This window comes from Vipera ursinii (genome assembly GCF_947247035.1).
Source record: "Vipera ursinii genome assembly, chromosome: 8".
Taxonomy (NCBI): Eukaryota; Metazoa; Chordata; class Lepidosauria; order Squamata; family Viperidae; genus Vipera; species Vipera ursinii.
In genome coordinates, this window is record NC_139519.1 from 5,716,040 (window position 1) to 5,736,997 (window position 20,958).

The 20,958-nt window shown below is 45.3% G+C and overlaps 1 protein-coding gene across 9 annotated transcripts in view; it reads right to left on the reverse strand.

Moving 5' to 3' along the window:
- ANK1 (ankyrin 1) overlaps positions 1–20,958 on the reverse strand; it is a 126,740-nt gene that overhangs the window by 79,313 nt on the left and 26,469 nt on the right. For 7 of the 9 annotated variants that reach the window (XM_083368327.1, XM_083368328.1, XM_083368331.1 and 4 more), the window contains exons 2-4: positions 17,383–17,484; positions 3,376–3,474; positions 2,110–2,208 (exon numbers count right to left, since the gene is read on the reverse strand). In XM_083368327.1, the coding sequence (XP_083224453.1) occupies positions 2,110–2,208; positions 3,376–3,474; positions 17,383–17,484 (300 nt within the window). Of the gene's footprint in view, positions 1–2,109; positions 2,209–3,375; positions 3,475–3,784; positions 3,835–4,656; positions 4,867–17,382; positions 17,485–20,958 lie in introns of those variants that run through there. The other 2 variants (XM_083368332.1, XM_083368333.1) reach the window with 2 other exon arrangements.

Below are 20,958 nucleotides of genomic sequence, written 5' to 3' on the forward strand. Positions count from 1 at the left end.
TGAGCAGCTTATACAGATAGTCCTCGACTTACAACAGTTCATTTAGTGACCGTTCAAATTTACAACAGCACTGACAAAGGTGACTCGTGATCGTTTTTCACATCTACGACCTTTGAAGCCTCCCCACATTCACTTGATCCAAATTCAGATGCTTGGCGACTCACACTTACGACCGTTGCTGTGTCCCCAGGATCACGGGTTCCCCTTTTGCGACCTTCTGACAAGCAAAGTCAACGGGGGAAGCCAGATTCACTTAACAAACCAGGTTACTAACTAATCCATGGCAGTGATTCACTTAACAAGGGTGGCAAGAAAGGTCGTAAAATGGGACAACACTCACTCAACCAGCGTCTTGCTTAACAACAAAAACCTTGGGCTCAAATGTGGTCGTAAGTTGAGGACTGCCTGTGTTTATTAATCTGTTTCATGCTGCTGCTTATCTTATTGACTGCCTTCCTGGAAATCATTTCAGTCTTCAAAGCTGATCCCAATGGCAAAAGGGTACAAGTCCTCTGCATAATTGGCAGTCCAGCCATTTTGGGATCCTGGCTAACTCCTTCCTGCTAAAATCCCCCATCCCATTTCCCAAGCAGCCCATCACTTATTGAAACCTTATAAGCCCAAAGTAGCCGAGTGGACTCCAGCTGGGCCTATTCGTGGGACTTTCCAACTGCGCTCGGCATACGTGACTATATAGTCGGTCCTCAAATTAAGACCACAACTGGGGGCCCAGAATTTCCATTGCTAAGCAAGGCAGTTATTAAGTGAGCCGTGACCCATTTTATGCCCTCTTTTGTTAAAAAAAAATCCCTGCAGTTCTTAAGTGAATCATGTGTTCGTTACGCAAATCCAGCTTCCCCCAGCGACTTGGCTTGTCGGAAGCTGGTTGGGAAGGTCAAAGGCTGGATGCTGGGATGCTGCAATAAACACCTACCAGTTGCCCAGCGCCCAAATTCTGATCCTGGGGATGCTGCAACCGTCCTAACTACGAGGATTGGTCATCCTTTTTTCAGTGCTGGTGCAACTTCAGACGGTCGGTAAACAAATGGACGCCAGTCGAGGACTACCTGCAGTTAGCTTAAAGATAGTTTGCGCCACACCTTCATTTCCTTGGTTTGCATATTACTCTGTGTCACGGAAGAAGTAAACTTCCTATCAGAGGAGGATGGACCGTGGTTCATTCGCATGGTGAACATCAAAGAAAGAAATCCGAGGCATATTCTACTGTAAAACTTTTAATGAGAAAACAAAAGACCTAAACTGACTACATTCTCTCGTCAGGCAGAATAGAAAGTAAGAAGTAAAGAGTAACTGTGAGAAACCTTTTCTAGGCATGCGCACAAAACAGTTTGAAACCATAACATGGCTGGACATGTGAAATTCACTATGGTTACATGATAAGATAGTCACACAGGTGCAGAGAGCAGGGGAAAACGTACAGATAGAAATGAGCTGCTGGCAAAACTAAAAAAAACGGCAGTGACACTCTGAACTACAGACGTGGGATCTGGGTTTGGCCAGCGTAGTAAGGATAGCTAATTCAAGGTTTTTGTGTTCTTGCGAAGACAGCCCGCCCAAGTCGCTGCTTAATTTGATTGTCCTTCTCTGTCTGCAAAGGTAGATGCTGGCTGGTCATCTGTTCTTCTCACTGCCCTTTGTCCTACGACACCCCACTTTCTGAACAATCTCTTAGGACAGGGGTCCCCAATCTTTCTGGGCCTTGATTGCGTGCGCGACACAAACAGGACCACAAGCACCCGTGCAATGCTCAGGCAATGCTAGCACACACGTGAATGGGGCCGCACGTGCACCAATGGGGCCGTGATTGCACACGAGACACAAACAGGGCCACGAGCACTCGTGCAATGCTCGGGCGATGCTAGCACCCACACGCTAGCACATGTGGGGATGTTGTGCTTGCAGCAATGATAGCACTAGCACACCGCAACACTAGCACAAGTGGGGGGGGAAACGCACACACGCGCATGCACTGGCCAGTCACTCATATGGCCCAGGGGCCAACAGCCCAGTAGTGGGCCACGGACCACAGTTGGTGACCCCCATCTTAGGAGGCTCACCTGGCAGCATCTGCTTGTCAGGGATTCTTACCTGTGATTGTGCATTGACATTTGCCCCAAAGTTCACCAGCTCTCGTACAACATCATCTTGCCCTGCCAAAGCAGCAATGTGTAAAGCTGTGTTCCCTTTCTGAAAAAGCCAGATGGAAGATAAAAATTATAACCAACCTTGGAAGAGAACCTCTTTAAAAAAAAGCAAAAAAGAGCAATGAATCTGATGAATCAAGAACAGCAACTGTAATTTTGCATTGAAAAGTTCATTCTTACAATTGTGTTTGGCTTAGATTGCCATGTTGAATGAACCCAGCTCTTGAATATATCTACAATTCTGAGCAAACGTATCGTAGTTTCATTGACATCACTTTCTTTCAAAGAGTTTTGGACATTTTTTAGGGAAGCTGCTGGGTAAGACCCATAGCCAGCTTGGACTCTCCAAGATGATTGATTGATTGACTGATTGATTGATTGATTTTGATTGATTGACTGATTCATTCATTCATTCATTTTCTACAACCTCCCATCTGAATCCTATTGAGTCTGGGCAGTGAACAATATCACAGTATCACACAGTAACTGCAGTTCTGCAAACTTTGAGAAGTAGTGTGAAGAACAGACTAAAATGTATTTATTAAAAGCCAATAGTAGTAGTAGTAGTAGTAGTAATAATAATAATAATAATAATAATAATAATAATAATAATAATAATAATAATAATAAAGTTGGAAGGGACCTTGGAGGTCATCTAGTCCAACCCCCTGCTCAGGCAGGAAACCCTATACCATTTCAGGCAAATGGCTGTCCAGTCTCTTCTTAAAAACCTCCAGTGTTGGAGCATTCACCACCTCTGGAGGCAGGTTGTTCCACCGATTAATTGTTCTAACTGTCAGGAAGTTTCTCCTTAGTTCTAGGTTGCTTCTCTCCTTGACTAGTTTCCATCCGTTGCTTCTTGTCCTGCTTTCAGGTGCTTTGGAGAATAGCTTGACTCCCTCTTCTTTGTGGTAGCCCCTGAGAGTATAGTAAATAAATAGTTCTTGCCCACCCATAATCATAATTAAATCACTACTTTCCTTCATGGTGAGGAGGTCACGCAAATCTGTTGGAAAATGTTCAAAGATTAAGGCTTTCTGTTTTCTTTCCAGAGTGACGAATGAGTGGATTTTATTGCCCAGAATTCCCCTGCCGGCAGGACCACTGAGGAGAATTCTGGGAACTTGGTCTGGGGCAAACTCATTGGATTGAAATATTTTAATGAATCAAGCCAAACATATCTTTGTCCCTACTTCTCTGGAACCCTTACCTTGGTTGTTGTTTCCAGCACAATTTCCTTGTGTAACAGCTCAGCCACCATCTTTACATGCCCCTCCTTAGAGGCCAGATGTAAAGCATTCAACCCATTCTGGAAAAAGAAGAAGGGGTGTTAAACTAGGTTTGTTGTGTTAGCTCACTGTGCTATGCAACAGATTCAGCCAGGGCAGGATAAGGGTTGGGGTGTGTGTGGAGGAAAACTAATAAAAAAAAACACAGTGGTTGCATTCACACAGCACACTGGACTTAAGTTATTGGATTAAACTAGTTTCTGATATCATGCAATACACTCAACCATAAACTAACTAAACAGGCTGGGTTTGCACAGAACACTTATGTTGTATTGCAACACAAACTGACACACACACACAAAGCCAAGGTTAAAACTAAGCTTAGCTTACTGTACGCATGCAGCTGCTAAGTCTGGGTAAACCTGTTGTGCAAACACAGCCTGTGTGTGAGACAAGAAAGAGAAAGAGAGAAAGGCCACGTTCACACAACATGCTAAATCGGGGCAGTGTTTTAACTCAAATTTACTGTTTGGGAGAAGTAGCATGTTTGCCAAGCCAGGTTATTTTATTATTTTGTTCCGTCTGTTGGGCAAATCTAAGACGTTGGGTCGCTTCAATCAAATTATGCTCTCTGAGCAAATGCAGCCAGGGAGCAGGAAGGAGAGAAAGACTTGACTTTAAATTTGCTACTATATTCCTGCAATGCATACGAATGTCCAGCTGTGGCAAATTTTGCAAGAATTAAATTTTTGCATTTTCAACAGTGGTACCTGCAAAAGGGGGCTGTGTCTCAAAAAGTCCGGATGATGGTCACATGAGACTGAAGCCCTGGTCCATTTTTACGTGCTTTGGGTCATACCATACACATGCGCTAGACATTCACAGGCCTACACAGAGAAGAATCAGAATCACCCTAACCCACCCAACCCTGCACACTTTAGCTTCTCATCATGCCAAAGAAGTTGTCAACTGTAAAACTTAATCCTTTTCAAATTACTTAGGCCAACCCAACCTACTTCTGGTAACGTCTGACTCTCTTCTGTAATTGTTCTCCCAAGCTGATGTCTTCTGGAAGAGTGGGGACAGATATCTAGACAGCACCTCCTTGGGGAAGGCAATCCTCTAGCCCCAGGATCCCCAAAGTTGGCCACTTTAAGACTTACGGACTTCAACTCCCAGAATTCCCCAGCCAGCAAGGGGTCCACAAGTCTTAAAGTGGCCAAGTTTGCTCTATCCCAACATCCATCTTGATAGTACCCCACCTTCAAAGGTTGATATTTTTCATCCTGCTCTGCTCTTCCCCCATTTCCGAAGATGGGCAGATTTTTTTTTCAATCCAGTGTGCTAGTTGATTCTAATACCAGAGGCCCATAACTGTATATTTTAGATCTTGATTCTGTTGGAATTGTATCCTCATGGTATTCTACGCGCACTGTGAGCAAGAAATGTTAAGGAGATGCCTTCAAGGACAACTCAGGTGGAATAGCATTTTCTTGTTCTCCAGCAATGGGTGCTCCAAGAAAAGATGCCTCAAACACTGGTTATAAAACATAATTATCATAATTGTACATCATAATACAGGTAGTCCTTGATTTATGAACAGAGTTGGGGCCAGAATTTCCATCAGCTTTTCCTCCTCCTCGGAATCTGATCCCATTTGGTTATATTTTCAGAGAGTACTTTTGCTTGTGAGTAGGCAGATACACGAACAATCCCAATCCCTGTTACATAATTTGGGCTGGAAAGACTAAAAACCAGCAGTATGGCTAGACTGAAACATATTCAGATTTCATTTATCTTACACTTAATAAATATTCATATAATATTAACATGATTTCAAACATGTCTTTCCCTGTTTCCCCCAATAAAGAATTTAACTTAATAATCACTTTTGCAGGATTGCAACCAAAGCACCCATTTAACTTCTCCATGGACAATTATCAAAAAGAAGCTGGGATCCAGACAGGGAAGCAGCAGGTCACTTGGGAAATCAGTTGTCTGAGGGACTCTTAAGTGCAGGGGTCTTCAAACGTGGCCCTTTTATGACTTGTGGACTTCACCTGCCAGAATTCACGTGCCTGGCTGAGGAATTCTGCAAGTTGTAGTCCACAAGTCATAAAAGGGACATAGTTCCCTCACGCTGGCTGAGGAATTCTGGGAGTTGAAGTCCACAAGTCATAAAAAGGACATAGTTCCCTCACGCTGGCTGAGGAATTCTGGGAGTTGTAGTCCACAAGTCATAAAAGGGCCAAGTTTGAAGACCCCTGCTCTTAAGAGGAAGGGATTAGTGAAGGACGATTGGGAAAGAAAATGGCAGAGAAGATTGAATAGCTGAGTAGAAAACAGAATAGCAAAAATAGACAGAATCGAATGTCATGGATAAGAGCAGTACATGGAGACAGAGAGAAGTGCCCAAACTGGTTAGTCTCACACAACACATTAATCTAGATCAGGGATGTCCAACCCTGGCAACATTAAGACTTGTGGATTTCAACCCCCAGAATTCCACAGTCAGCTTGGCTGACTAGGGAATTCTGGGAACTGAAGTCTATAGGTCTTACAGTTAACAAAATAACAGAGTTGAGATGGAGCACCCACAACTTCTGGAGGCAAACTATTCCACTGGTTAGTTGTCCTCACTATTAGGAAGTTCCTCCTTAGTTCTAAGTTGCTTCTCTCCTTGATTAGTTTCCATCCATTGTTTTTTGTCTTGCCTTCTAGTGCTTTGGAAAACAGATTCTCTCTCTCTCTCTCTCTCTCTCTCACACACACACACACACACACACACACACACACACACACACACAGATGGCTGGGGAATTCTGGAAGTTGAAGTCCACAAGTCTTAAAGTTACCAAGGTTGGACTCTCCTGATCTAGAGTAAAGTGAGACTGGGTAATTCAATACATAACTAGACACGTTACCTGTTACGCTGTTATCTTAGCATGAAACAAACAAGTTAAAAACCATGATTTACTTTGCTGAGCACAACATGTTCAATGAACGCAACTGTGTTTTGCTAATCTGGCTTACTGTTACATACAAGTCTTGTAGAAATCAAGGGACTCACTGCACTTGAGTCTAATGTGCTGGGTGATGCCAGCCAGTCTGCCACCCTCGCTTTTACAAATACACACGCAGAGATTCCCGTTTCCATTTTGTCATGCAGAAACGTCCTTTGGCAATCCGTGTTTTCATTTTTCCGTATCTGTCGAACATCTAAAGACAGATGAGTGATGGCCGATGCTGGTTTCTCTGGCAGTGATGAGGATGGAATCAAGATCGGTGCAGATGGCAATGATGGTCAGATGGTAGGGTGGAGGCCACTGGCCTTGTGGTCTAGGTCTGACCACATGCATCCCACTTTCATTGCATACAGGACACATGAGGTTGGACCTTGACCACAAGTGTGACATGCCCCAGGGTAGACAAGACAAAGGTGCAATCGAACTATGGGACAACGATGGGAAGAACTGACCCTGAAAAGGCACTAGGTCTTCACGAAACACGCCTGAGAATTTCCCAGGACTGGTGAGCTGTCAATCCTATACCGCACTGAATACATTATGTTTCTACGTAGTCTTCCTACTATTTCCATGCTGGTTGATCCCACGACACTCTCCATACTAATCAGCTGAGCTGATTTACTTCCAGGTTAGCTGTGGGGCATCTCAAGCCACAATGATTACCCCTTTGAGATGCTTAGACCTCTGGAAAACTGATTGGTTGTTGGCAGGACCTCTCTTTCCAATCCACCTCCCAGCTTCTTATGCCTCTCAAGAGATCCAGCCACGATTACAGTTTGCAACTTAATAGCACGTGAATTTTCAATCCCGCAGAGCAATGGTGGCTTAGCAGCATCTTCCCTCCGCAGCAACTGCTTTGATTTTTTTTTTCTGTCCCAGAACTCAACACAGAAATGCAGACAACGTGAAATTAAGAAATGAATGGACAACACACAAATGAATGGGGGGAGAAGGTTACATTCTTTGACAGGTCAGCTGGAGGAGACTCGGAGCAAGCTTGGTGTTTTTTGCCTCTAAGGCCTGCGTCGATGCATCAAGTTAAAAATTGGCTTTGGGTTGCTTCTGAGAAATTAGAAAGTGAAAAAGGTGGTGGAATGCAAGTATTTCAAAACCCAAACTTCCACTATTGGCCTAGAGCCAGTGTCTTTTCTCCTCTTCTCAACAACCACAGATGTTTACATCTTTGCACAAATCACTGGAAACCCTTTTTCCAAAGCAAAATGTCCGCAGCCATTATTCCTCCTGAGTTTCTGCTTTTTGCTTTTCTCCATTCAGACAGCTTACAGCAGATAGGATGGCAGCGCTGCCAACACCTCACCCTCTTTCTCCCCCCCTCCCTATTCCAATGTGTAACGAGAGGTCATGACTGCTTTGAATGACAGTTCATCTCTAATCCTTGCTAGAGAGAAGGAAATCCATCCAGGAGGTATTGCAAGAGCCATTCCCACAAGGCCTCCCCTCCCTCCCCCCTCACTCACTCGCTGGCTTGCTGGACCCATTTGAAAGCAAGGCTCTCTGCTTCTGCTTTACTTTAATGAGACGCTTTTCCAATTATGCATAAATGGCAGCTGCCTCCAGCCCAAAGCTTGCATGCAGACTGGAGAGAGAGAGAGAGAGAGAGAGAGGCTCTTTCCACACCACACCCTCTGAAGACAAACAGGCCCAAACCACAATCGCACAGTATGTTCATGCCTCAAAACAATCGGGAGGTTAGATCAGTTCCTCTAAGAGAGAACGCCACAAAATTGAGAAGGTCTGCTTAGAGCAGGGGTTGGGCAACTATGGTGGCACGGCTGGCTCAGGAATTCTGGGGGTCCCCTGGCTTAGGCCAAGGTTGGGTAAGAGAAAGCAAACGTTCGGGTGACCCAAGAAAAGCAAGGAATTTCTCCTTTCAAAGTTATTTTACGCTGAATTTAAATGCGGTGGATTCAGAAAGGATCCACACTGCTAACCTGAGAACTGGAGGCCATCGGAGGCAATGGCCACTGATGGACCTCAAAGGAAAGTGGAAAAACTCATGGGAGACAGATACTACTGGTCAGAAGCCTTGGGGGTGGTTTATTACCGCTTGAATTCCAGGCAGAGTAACCTAGATACCTGCTGCTGTGGCACTCCTGGGTAAGTACGTGCAATGTCTGTCCAAAAAAAAAAGACAAGATGGCAGCCATAATATGGTCATGGAAATGCCAGCCTTTTGGTACTGCCATCGTGACTTTGTCGACTCCCCCTGCGGACAACAGGTCTGAAATTTCCCTGATGCAAAACGCTGATGCGATGAGCACATCATAACATGGGAAGCTTGTGTAAAGTAGGTTGGAGCAGACAGCTGGAGTCTGACGGTTTCTGGAATGTGATCAAGAGCATCTTGGGGAAGGCAAAGCAATCCCACTGAAATGGTCTGTGGCAATGACCTTGGGAGCCAGAAGGAACAGTGCAGGTAAGAGCCAGCTGAGCCTTCAGACGGAATGAGGGCATGGCAAATGTCTCAGAAGGGAGAATCCCTAATTTCTTGGGCTGTACAGGTAAGCGGGGGGGTTGGGGGGAAGAGATGCATTTTCAGATTTGCAAGTTTCTGTTAACATAACCTTACAAGTAAGTTACCGTTACTACTTCTGGGCATGCTTTTTATCTAGATTATCTCACAAAGTTGACAACTACAGATAGACCATCAGATATGGGCCTTCTGCCACGTCAGATCCCTAAAGATAAATCAAGGAACATAGAATAATAGGACTGGAAGGGACTTGGAAGCCTTTTAGTCCAAACCCCTCCTCAAACATGGGTTTGGGACTATACCATTCCTGACAAACAGTTGTCCAATCTCTTCTTAAAAATTTCCAGTGTTTGAAGCATTCACAGCTTCTGGAGGCAGGTTGTTCCACTGATTGATTGTTCTCACTGTCAGATTTCTCCTTAGTTCTAGGTTGCTTCTCTCCTTGACTAGTTTCCATCCGTTGCTTCTTGTTCTGTCTTCAGGCGCTTTGGAGAATAAGTTAACCCTCTCTTCTCTGTGACCACCTCTCAAGTATTGGAAGGCTGATATCATGTCAGCCCTAGTTCTTCTCTTCACTAGAGTAGACATAGCTAGTTCTCTCAATCGTTCAATGTATGCTTTAGCCTCCAGATCCTTTTAATACGTCAGTCCATGTCATAAAACATCCTTACGTCCTGCTTCAGCGTGTAGACATCCTTCCTTGCCTTTTATCTATTCTGCATCTCCTGTGCAGGAGATGTCCAAGATACACAGAGAAGCTCTGAGCCTCTGCTCAAGGTGTAATATGTAGGGATGCTGTTTGGATTGTTTATCTCAGTGATGGTGAACCTTTTAGAGACCGAGTGCCCAAACTGCAACCCAAAACCCACTTATGTCTCGTTGGACACCGGGTGGGTGTGGCCAATTGGGTGGATGTGGCCAATTGGGTGGGCGTGGCTGCAGTGGTAACGGCAGACTGGGGGAGACTAAAAAGTTCAATCAATCAATTCCAACTTTGCCAGATTTTTTTTTCCAGCAAGAAGTTGAAATTGATTAACCTTTTTTTTTTTGCACACGGCAGCAGAGGCCTAAAGCGAAAAGGTTTTATAAAACCCAGCTGAAGGCTTAGGACTCGGGCGACGGCTCGTGTGCCCACAGAGAGGGTTCTGCGTGCCACCAGTGGCAAGCGTGCCATAGGTTTGCAACCACGGGTCTATCTGGTCATTGGCCAGTTATCTCCATAGAAAGATTTGTGGTCTTGGGCCTTTCCTCAAATCTTCTTGGCACAATCATTTTATTGCTGAGAAGCATATTCTGCTCTCTGAAAGCAAGGCAGTCAGGAACAGCTCAAAGTAGGCACTGCAATAACCAGGACAGACCAAGGTCCTCAAGTAAAGGTCAACGGCATAATTTGCCATCTGCAGATTGAGAAGATTAATTACACACCAGAGGTGGGAAATGCTTGCTTGTCTCTCTCCCACAGTCAGCACAGTGCGTCTCCAAGGATTTGGGGAATGGGATCTTAAGTAATGCTGCCATTCACACAACAGGTTTGTTTGGGTCAATTAAAGATCCAGCATTTGCATTTGTGCAACATTCTAAACTGGGTCAGAAAGAACTTCCGCTTGTTTTTTGTTGCTTACTATAATACAGGAGCCCAACTTCTTTGGTTAGTATATGGTTCAGTGTATTGTGTAAATCCAGAACATGGCTTAATTCAGGATCCAGGTTTGTGCATGCAGCCAGAGAATGGTAATGGATACTATGCGTTACATTAGGTAAGCAAAGACTCAGGCCAAGCTGCAAGTGGAGGTAGCTTGTCCCTCACCTGCCACATTTGCAAAATCCCCAGATTAGGCTGACAAAATTAGATTAAAAAGTGACTGAATACAGTGCAACTCTGCACCTTTTTAAGAGTGGCCAAAACAGATCAAACAAGAGAAGTCTATTCTGCTGAGAAGAATCATCCCTGGAGAATCTCCTGAAGCCTACTGAGAGATGGCAGGTTGAGCTGTAACACCCTAAATTCATTTTACTATGAAATGAATTAGAATTAGAATAAGAGAGTTGGAAGGGACCTTGTAGGTCATCTAGTCCAACCCCCTGCCCAAGCAGGAGACCCGCCTACACCATTTCTGACAGATGGCAGTCCAGTCTCATCTTTGTTGCTCTTCTCTGCACTTTTTGTAGAGTCTCAACATCTTTAGTGTGGAGACCAAAACTGGCTGCAGTATTCTAGCTGTGGTCTTACTAAGGCTTTATAGAGTGGTAATAGTACCTCCCTTGATCTTGATTAAATCCTTCTGTTAATGCAGTTTAGGATTGCATTGGTTTTTTCAGCTGCTGCCACACACTACTGGCTCATATTTAATTGACAGTCCACTAAGACTCACACATGAGTCTTAAATGCTCACACATCAGACTCCAGCTGGACTTTCAGCTGTTCCATCTCCTGCAGGAAATATTATTCCATACTTTTGTTATATTGAGATTCCACAACTGAGGAAGCATTGCATTTGATGGTCCAAACAGCCCTTTCTAACTCAGAGTGGATTATCACAGCACACTGGACTAGAGCAGGGATCTCCATACTAGGCAACTTTAAGACTTGTGGACTTCAACTCCCAGAATTCCCTAGCCAGCATGACTGGCTGAGAAATTCTGTTGAGTTGAAGTCCATAAGTCTTAAAGTTGCCCAGTTTGGAGATCCTTGAACTACAGCAAAACAGACTAAACTCATTATGATAGTTCATGCATTAAGCCATGGTATGTCCTAGGAATTTAGACAATATATTTTATTATTCTGTTTTGCTGTTACATATGCTAGATGCTACCCAATATATCACAACTTTCAGATGTGTGGACATTAATTCCCAGAATTCTCCAGCCATAGAAATTAAAGTCCACACATCTGAAACCTGCCAAGGTTGAGAAACACTGGCACAGAGTAACCAGAAGGATCGTTTTGGTCCAATGAGGGTTGAAAACAGATCAAAATGTAGCAAGCCCGTTGATTCTACTCTTGTATGATCAATTCTCCCCAAGACATAGGTGGTCTGGGAAGCCTCCTGTGGAAAGAAACATGAACAGGTGGGCTGTTCTTATCCACCTGTCTTGTCTGCTGCAGCTACTTCTCCTCCCAAGTTGCTTGTTTTCAGCTCAGAAAGTAGGCTGGATGAATCTCGATGGGGTGAACAGGAAGGAACAAGAGGCAGTTGCTTTGGCTGGCCACCCACTCCTTGGTGACTCCAACGTTGCATACTCTGCATCGGGATGAGCAAGGTGAGTCACTGTCTGATGGCAAAGGCATTCCCCACCTCCAGCCTCACTTATGAGCAGCACCAGCCCTGAATACAAAAGGAGACCAACAAGGACACGGGCTGTCCTTATTCTATGTTCTTCTCCAAAGTGGAGCTCTGATTTCTCCATTTCTCTGCAGTTGTTTTTTTCAGGAACACTCAGTTGAATGACAAAAGTCCCACTCCCACTGAGGTGGAGATGATGGAGCTCAGATTAAAGGCTTTCCAAGGAGCAAGACCAATTCATGGAGGCCACCTTCTAAAGAAGGTGATCGGGGAGCTTGAAAGAATTCAGCAAAAGGGCTAAGGATTGCAGCTAAAACATATGAAGAATGGTTGCAGGAATGTCTAGTTTAATGAAAAGAAGGACTACGGGTGGCATGATGGCACTGTTCCAATATTTGAGGGGCTGCCACAAAGAGGGGTCAACCTATTCTCCAAAGCACCAGAAGGCAGGACAAGAAGCAATAGATGAAAAGTAATCAAGGAGAGAAGCAACCTGGAATTAAGGAGAAATTTCCAGACAGTTAGAACAGGGGTGTCAAACTCAATTTCATTGAGGGCTGCATCAGCATTGTGGTTGCCCTCAAGGGGCCAGGTGGGTATGGCCAGGGTGGGCGTGGCCTACTGGGTGGGCATGGCTAGAGTGCGTATGGCCTGCTGGGTGGGTGTGGCCAGTTCTACATCGTTCGCATCAAGGGTGCCTATGGGGGCCTGGGCAGGAGTGGGACAGATCTGAGGGTCTCTGGCAGGAGGAGGGTCTCTGGGCCAGGGCCAAGGCAGTCCGGGTCGTTCCCTCACTGTTTCCAGGATGGCTTCGCGGGCCGCATGAAACCACTTCGCGGGCCAGATCTGGGCCCCGGGCCTTGTGTTTGACATGTCCGAGTTAGAACAATTAATCAGTGAAACAACTTGCCTTCAGAAGTTGTGAGTGCTCCAACACTGGAAGTTTTTAAGAAGAGATTGGGCAAAATTTGTCTGAAATGGTAAAGGTTTCCTGCCTGAACAAGGGGTTGGGCTAGAAGACCTCCAAGGTCCCTTCCAACTCTGTCATTCTGTTACTCTGCAGCTTTTGGGGGAATGGATGAAGTCATGTATAGTATGGGAAAAAAGAAATGCCCTGAAATGTAATGCAGGCAGATTTGGTGGGAAGGTCACCAATTTAGGTGGGAAGGTCACCAATTTAGAAAGAGGACTGAACAAATTCACGGAAGATCTATCAACAGCCACAAATCGTGATGGATATTACCTCCTAAATTACAAGCAGGATATTTTAAAATTTCAGCTGCTGGAGAAGGATAATGGAAAGAAGTTAACATTCTTTAGGCAGAACAAAACTGGCTTGATCCAGCTGATCTTTTCTAATTTTGGAGGGATAGAGAGAGAGAAGGCCCATCTAAAACATTTTTTAAAAGTCCAACATTTAGGCCCAGCCACTCACAATAATTAAGTTAGGGACAAATCTCATGGAGATAAATCTATCAGTGTGGTCACTAGGAGTTGTCACCAGCTTGGTGGCACCTTAATCAATCACTAAAATAGTCGCTTTTCTGGCAGAAATCTTTCTGCCCCTGGGAAATGCTATTGTTTATACTGAGGTCAGCTGAGTAGAATTGGATCTGGTTAGGCATTTGAGATGGGAGACTTCCAGGAAATTCCACGACAATCCATCTTGGGGGAAAAAGCACTGGCAAGTCACAACTGTGTTGCTGCTAATCAACTTGACGGCATCTTTATCTTTTTATTATCCATGTTCAACACAAGCCCAGTGAGGGGCTATAACCCGAGGGCCACACAGACCCAATTTTAGACATGGAGAGGCCTTAAACTTTGGAAGGCTGTCGAAGCTCTATTTAGCATGTGCTAAGGGAGAAAAAAACGAAAGCTGTGTAACAACTTGGCAACGATGCTGCCAAAATGCAGGATCAGCTCAAGACGAGCAGGGAAAGGTCCCCTTTGAACAGAAGGTGCCAACACACACACATCTTAATGAATGAGGGCCATGTAAAGCTAAACAGGAGGCCTTAATTTTCATGGAGACAATGGAAATTAACACTGAAGGAGCAGGACTGGAAGAGTATTGAGGTCTTTGAACTTTGGTGATAGCAGTGTCCCAATATTTGAGGGGCTGCCACAGAGAAGAGGGGCTCAGCCTAGTTTCCAAAGCACCTGGAGGTGGGACAAGAAGCAATGGATGGAAAGTAAACAAGGAAAGAAGCAACCTAGAACTAAGGAGGAACTTCCCAACTGTGGGAACAATTAACCAGTGGAAGGGCTTGCCTTCAGAGGTTGTGAGTGCTCCATCTCTGGAGGCTTTTAAGAAGAGACTGGTCTGAAATTGTATAGAGTCTCTTGCCTGAGCAGGGAGTTGGGCTAGAAGACCTCCAAGCTCCCTTCCAACTATTATTCTGTAAGACTCCCGAGAAGACCTTGGACAGGTAAGGAAAGAAACTGGTGGATTATTGATGAAACGATCCAGATTTCTCACCTAAGGGACACAGCTCTACTCCGGACACATTAGGCAAAGACCTGGCTCTCTAGAGAAGACTCTAACGCAGGGAAAGGTAGAAGGGGAGAATAGAAGAGGGAGACAAGCAACATGGACTCAGTTGCAGTGCTGATAGATGCACCACTGGAAGGCCAGGTTGCGCGTAGTTCATCATGGAGAAAATGGCGGTCACCAGGAGTTGAGAACATCTGGATGGCACAGAATCAGCCAATACTTTATGGAGACTTTCATATATGAAACTGTAGTAAAAACCAGGGCTTTTTTTGTCATAGAACGCTCAGAACGGAGTTCGGGCACCTTTTTTGGAAGGAACCTTGTAGGGTAGGCAAGGCGGGTTGTGTGACATGTGTGAGTTCTTTTACAAAAAAAGCACCGAGTAAAACCATAACAGAATAGAAAAATGGAAATTTTGGAAGACTCCTTTCAGACTGTGAGGTGCTAAGCTGTAGTTTATCTGGATATTAGAACGATGTCCAAGAAAAGGAGATGAATAGAAGCACTAGCCATTGTCTTGAAACGATTTGACATCAACGTAGACAGAACTCAGGGGGGGGGGAACTCTAGGCAGGGCCAGGGAAAGGCACTGATAGCTAGAAGCGAACCAGATCCTTAAATGGACAAATTCAAAACAGAAATAAATGGGATAATTAAATTGATAATTAATCGGCCTCCTCACTCTGCGTTCAGTGCCTTTCTCCTTCCATCATATTAAAAAATAAGCAATGGCTGGTAACCTGGGAATGGAGGCAATAGTTCCTCTTAGTATGTAGGCACACCACTCTCTTGCAGATTTGTTTTACAGTCCCTTCTAGAAGAAGGAAGCAAGTAGTTTCTCAAAACTAGAAATAAGGGCCCTTCTTTTCAATTGGACTGGAGGTTCAATACACCTGGCTGGTGCAGGCAGATCTAAGGTATCTTGGCTTTAAGTCCTCACAGTAGAAAAACTGTGTGCATTCTGTAGGGAAATAAAGAGGTTGGACTCTGGACTCTGTACAAATTAACTGTGGATCAATAGAAGCTGGGATATAGGGAGTCCTCAACTTACAACCACAACCGAAGCCAAAATTTCCATTGCTAAGCAAGACAGTTATTAAGTGAATTCTGCTGCACTTCTCGCCATAGTTGTTAAGCGATTCATGCGGTTGTTAAGCCAGAAACAGGGCTGTTAAGTGAATCCGGCTCCCCCAGTGACTTTGCTTATCAGAAGGTCACCAAAGGGGATCACGTGATCCTGGGAAACTGCAGCCGTGGTAAAGACATGCCAGTTGCCAAGCATCCAACTTTTGATTCCGTCACAACGGAGATGCTGCAAAGGTCGTAAGTGTGAAACACGGTCTTTAAGTCACTTTTTTCAGTGCCGTTGTAACTTTGAACAGTGTCTAAATGAACTGCTGTAAGTCGAGGACTACCTGTATAGGCTTTGCTGGCCATACCACACACCCTCCTTGATTCCTGATTAAAATAATTTCAATGTGGGACCCATCTACAAAACATATATTCTCAGCTTGCAGCAGACAACGTGCTGTCCCCATCTCTGAACTTCCACAAGACGACCAAGGTGTGTCCACTGCACAGAATAAGGAATAAGCCCCCCCCCCCCCCCGATTGCAGCTTCACATGTTTCTGAGAAACAAAATTCCATCTGGTACCCAGTGGGGAAAAATAAAATTTATGGGACGAAATGTTCCACGAGTTAAAATACTAGGAAGCCATAGCTTTTACCAATGAGAGTGAGAATATACAAATATATTGTTCTATATTCCTGCCCTCCACTGAGCCCTGGTGGCGCAGTGGTTGGAATGCAGCATTGCAGGCTAACTCAGCCCACAGCCTGAAGTTTGATCCCGACAGGGCTCGAGGTTGATTCAGCCTTCTGTCCTTCCGAGGTCGGCAAATGAGGACCCAGATTGTTTGGGGGCAACATGCTGACTCTGTAAACCGCTTAAAGAGGGCTGTAGAGCACTATGGAGCGGTATGTAAGTGCTAATGCTATTGCAGGCTAACTCTGCCCACAGCCAGGTATTCGATCCTGACCAGCTCAAGGTTGACTCAGCCTTCCATCCTTCCAAGGTTGGTAAAATGAGGGGGCAACAGGCTGACTCTGTAAAACCGCTTAGAGAGGGCTGTAAAGCACTGTGAAGCGGTATAGAGTCATGGTGGCATACTGGTTAGAATACAGCATTGCAAGGAAACTCTGCCCACAGCCTGGAGCTCGATTCTGATTGGCTCGAGGTTGGCTCAGCCTTCCATCCTTCTGAGGTCGGTAAAATGAGGACCCAGATTGTTGGGGGCAACAGGCTGACTCTGTCAACCGCTTAAAGAGGGCTGTAGAGCACTATGGAGCGGTATGTAAGTGCTAATGCTATTGCAGCTTAACTCTGCCCACAGCCAGGTATTCAATCCTGACCAGCTTAAGGTTGACTCAGCCTTCCATCCTTCTGAGGTCAGTAAAATGAGGACCCGGATTGTTGGGGGCAACAGGCTGACTCTGTAAAACCGCTTAGAGAGGGGCTGTAAAGCACTGTGAAGTCTAAATCTAAGGGCTATTGCCATTGCTATCAGCCTCCTGGCTCACGAAATGCTAGAAGAGACCAAGCCAATTTTGAGTTCCATGAAAGACCAAATGCAGATCTCCACTAGGCGGCCCAGACAAGACCAGTGCAAGTGAACCGAAGACCTACCTGGTTGCAGGTATTAATATCCACACCGTTCCTAAGATGGTCCAGAGCTTTGTCCAGATTCCCTGATCGCGCTGCTCGGAGGAAGCTGGTTGCAGCATCAGCCTGGGAGAGCAAGGGAAAGCAGTGATTAGCTGATTAAATAAGCGGGACCCATTTCTTTCCGAGATTTCTTTCAGCTGAAGCTCCATTATCTCATGCCAAGCTCCAACTGCAGCTTTACTTAACTGATTGCTCTTCGGTGTGTGTGCGTGCGTGTGTGTGTGTGTGTGTGTGTGTGTGTGTGTGTGTGTGTGTGTGTGTGTGTTTTAAATGGCACACCCTTGGATGTAAAAAATGAGCCCGTCGGGGCACGATTACAATTTGCTCTTCCTTTGGAAATTAGTGGACCATCCGTGACTTTTACCCTGATGTGGGCTGCTATTTTTAGCAAGGCCTTGTGTTACTCACCAGCTGCATCACCACCTAAGCACACCTGGTGTACTTCCTCCAGCACATTTCTTACATCTTGGTGAGTCCTAATGTGGTTGATGGGCGGGTTTTGGCTTATATGCTAATGGCCCCAGCTGTTGTGAGTGCCAAGATATAAGGTCATAGCCTTGGAGATAATGCAGTCCTCTAGCATCCCATCCTCTTTTCAAGTGGGTGGGGCTAAACATTTGGATATCTCTTCCCTCTCTGGAGCATTTAGGGATAAAAACCTGTGTTTTAAGCTTTGCTCATGCTAAACTTAAGTGCCTCAAGCCTGGTGCGGACCTCAGGATGATGGCCTTTGAGTAGCTCATTTTCGTGTGCTTATTCAATAAACCACAGTTAAACACACCATTATCTAGGTCAGGTTATCTGAAGGACCATTCCTGTTACATCTTCTACCTGACCCACCAGAGCGGGGAGGTAGGGAATGTTGCAAGTCCCTCTCCCAAGGAGGTGTATCTGGCAGCAACCAGAAGAAGAGTCTTTTCTGTGGTGGCTCCCTCCCTTTGGAACTTCATCCCTGCAGAGTTTAGATTGCCCCCCCACCCCCACTTTGACCCTCTTTCCCAAAGGATCTGAAGACCTGCCTCTGCCAACAGGCCTGGGGAACTCAGAGTGGGATGGAGACCATCACATAGCTTATCTGACTGTTGTCACCAGGGGTGGGGAGATGGTTTTTACTGGTTGTTTATTGGGTTTTTATTGCTTTTAAAGCCACTCTGAGTCACTAAGAGTGAGTGGGTGGCCCTATAAATTTTCACAAATAAGTAAGTAAATAAATAAAGTTAGACTGCCAATCAACCAAGTCACAGACTGACGACGTTTCAAAGCTTTTTTTTTTTTAAATCAATCTTTTACAAATCATTTTAAAGCTGGTTAGACCGCATCAGGCACTTCTAAAAAAAAGCAGAAAACCCTGTAACATCAAGTCTGAAAACTCTGAAGTCAATATTGCTACAGGGCCTAGTTTGAATGTTTGCAGCTTCCTCCCATGTTCCTTTGGTGCACCTGGCCATGTGGGCTTCAACGGAAATCCAGCACTGCTTAGATTACAGGGGTCTTCAAACTTGGCCCTTTTATGACTTGTGGACTTCAACTCCCAGAATTCCTCAGCCAGACACGCTGGCTGAGGAATTCTGGGAGTTGAAGTCCACAAGTCTATAAAAGGGCCAAGTTTGAAGACCCCTGGCTTAGAAGATGTTCATCATCCTTTTCCTTCAGCTTTTCCCTGCCTCTTGTAACATCTTCCCGAAGCTTGTCCGGCAATCTTAAAACTTGCAAAGTCACCTTTTGACAAGGAAGCTCATCCTAATCAATGTACTGTAATGCATAACATCCAATGTTCTAATTTGACACCTCAAGATCGTTATTTACTCCCGTTGAGCAAGAATCACCGCAGACTCCAGTCTTCAATCTGTGCCTCCCCAGAGGACCCCCACAGTCAGGCCTGCTTCCATTAGGCAACTCAACTGCCGACTCGGAAAGGGAGAAGCAAAATGCAAGCAGTCCTCGACTTACGACCACAATTGAGCCCAAACTTTATGTTGCTAAGTGAGAAATTTATGAAGTGAGTTTTGCCCCCATTTTGTGAGCTTTCTTGCCACAGCTGTTAAGTGAATCACTGCAGTGGTGAAACTAGTAACCCGGTTGTTAAGTGAATCTCATTTCCCGCTTGACTCTGCTTGTCAGAAGGTCGCAAAAGGGGAATCACACCACCCCGGGAAGATGCAACCGTCGTAAATATGAGACCATGGAGATGCTGCAATGTTCATCCAAAAGTCACTTTTTTTAGTGCCCTTGTAACTTTGAATGGCCACTAAATGAATTTTTGTAAGTCGAGGACCTGAACACCTTTCACTTTGCTTGGATTTAGTTGTGCAAAAATGGTATCCAAAACTTAACCCAACTTAACGCTTCAATTCCTTCTCCCAAATTCTCCAAAAATAGCAGTGCGGTTCAGGCAGCCCTTGACTTACAACCACTCATTTGCAGCGGCACTGAAAAATGTGACTTATGACGGTTTTTCACAGTTACCACCATCGCAGCATCCCCATGGTCATGTGATCAAAATTCGGATTCTTGGCAACTGGTTACAAGGGCATTGAGAAAAATGACTTATGACCACTTTTCACAATTATGACCCTTCCAGCATCCCCATGGTCATGTGATTAGAATTAAAATCCTTGACCAACTGGTTCACATTTATGACGGTCGCCATGTCCCAGGGTCACCTGATCCCCTTGTGGGACCTCTTGACAAGCAAAGTCAATGGGGGAGCCAGATTCACTTAACAACCGTGCTGCTAACTTAACAACTGCAGTGACTCACTTAACAACGAGGGCAGGAAAGGTCGTGAAATGGGGCAAAACCCACTTTGCAAGTGTCTGGCTAGCAATGGAAAATTTGGGCTCCGTTGTGGTCCTAAGTTGAGGACCACCTGCAGGGTGTCCCCCTCCTGCCCCCGCCCCAGTTCTCTGCATTTCTTGGAGGTTAATATACTGCTCAAAAAAATAAAGGGAACACAAGATAAGACATCCTACTATTAAATACAGTACATTGTGTTGTTTAAGTGTTCCCTTTATTTTTTTGAGCAGTATATTTACAACTACTGGAAATCATTCCGATTCCCATCAAGGGAGAGGGAGAGGGAGAGGGAGAGGGAGAGAGAGAGAGAGAGAGAGAGAGAGAGAGAGCGCAGAGGAGCAGAAGACTTCCTGCTATGCCAGTTACTTCTGGTCGTAACTCAGAAGATTTGCTCCGCACATATGTCAGATCAGAGGCGGCTTTTCTCTCGCACTGCGAAAATCCAGTTTCCAAGGGAATCTTTCCTAGCAAGAGGGGTGGGCAAGTGGCCACCCTATAGCTGCGGGAGGCCCTTGGCCTAATTTCAGGAGCCCTTTTTCAAGAGATCCCTTCCGATCTCTGGCAAGAGCCCTCTGTCTCTCTTGGCTGTGTGAGGAGGGATCAAGAGAGACAGAGTGAGCGAGCGAGCGAGGAGGAGGAGGAGGGAGGGAGGGAGGGAGGGAAGGTAGGAAGGAGAGCCAAAAATTGGACAAAATAGACGTTCGCCCCTACATCTGAACATCGGATGGCTCCTTGCCAGCC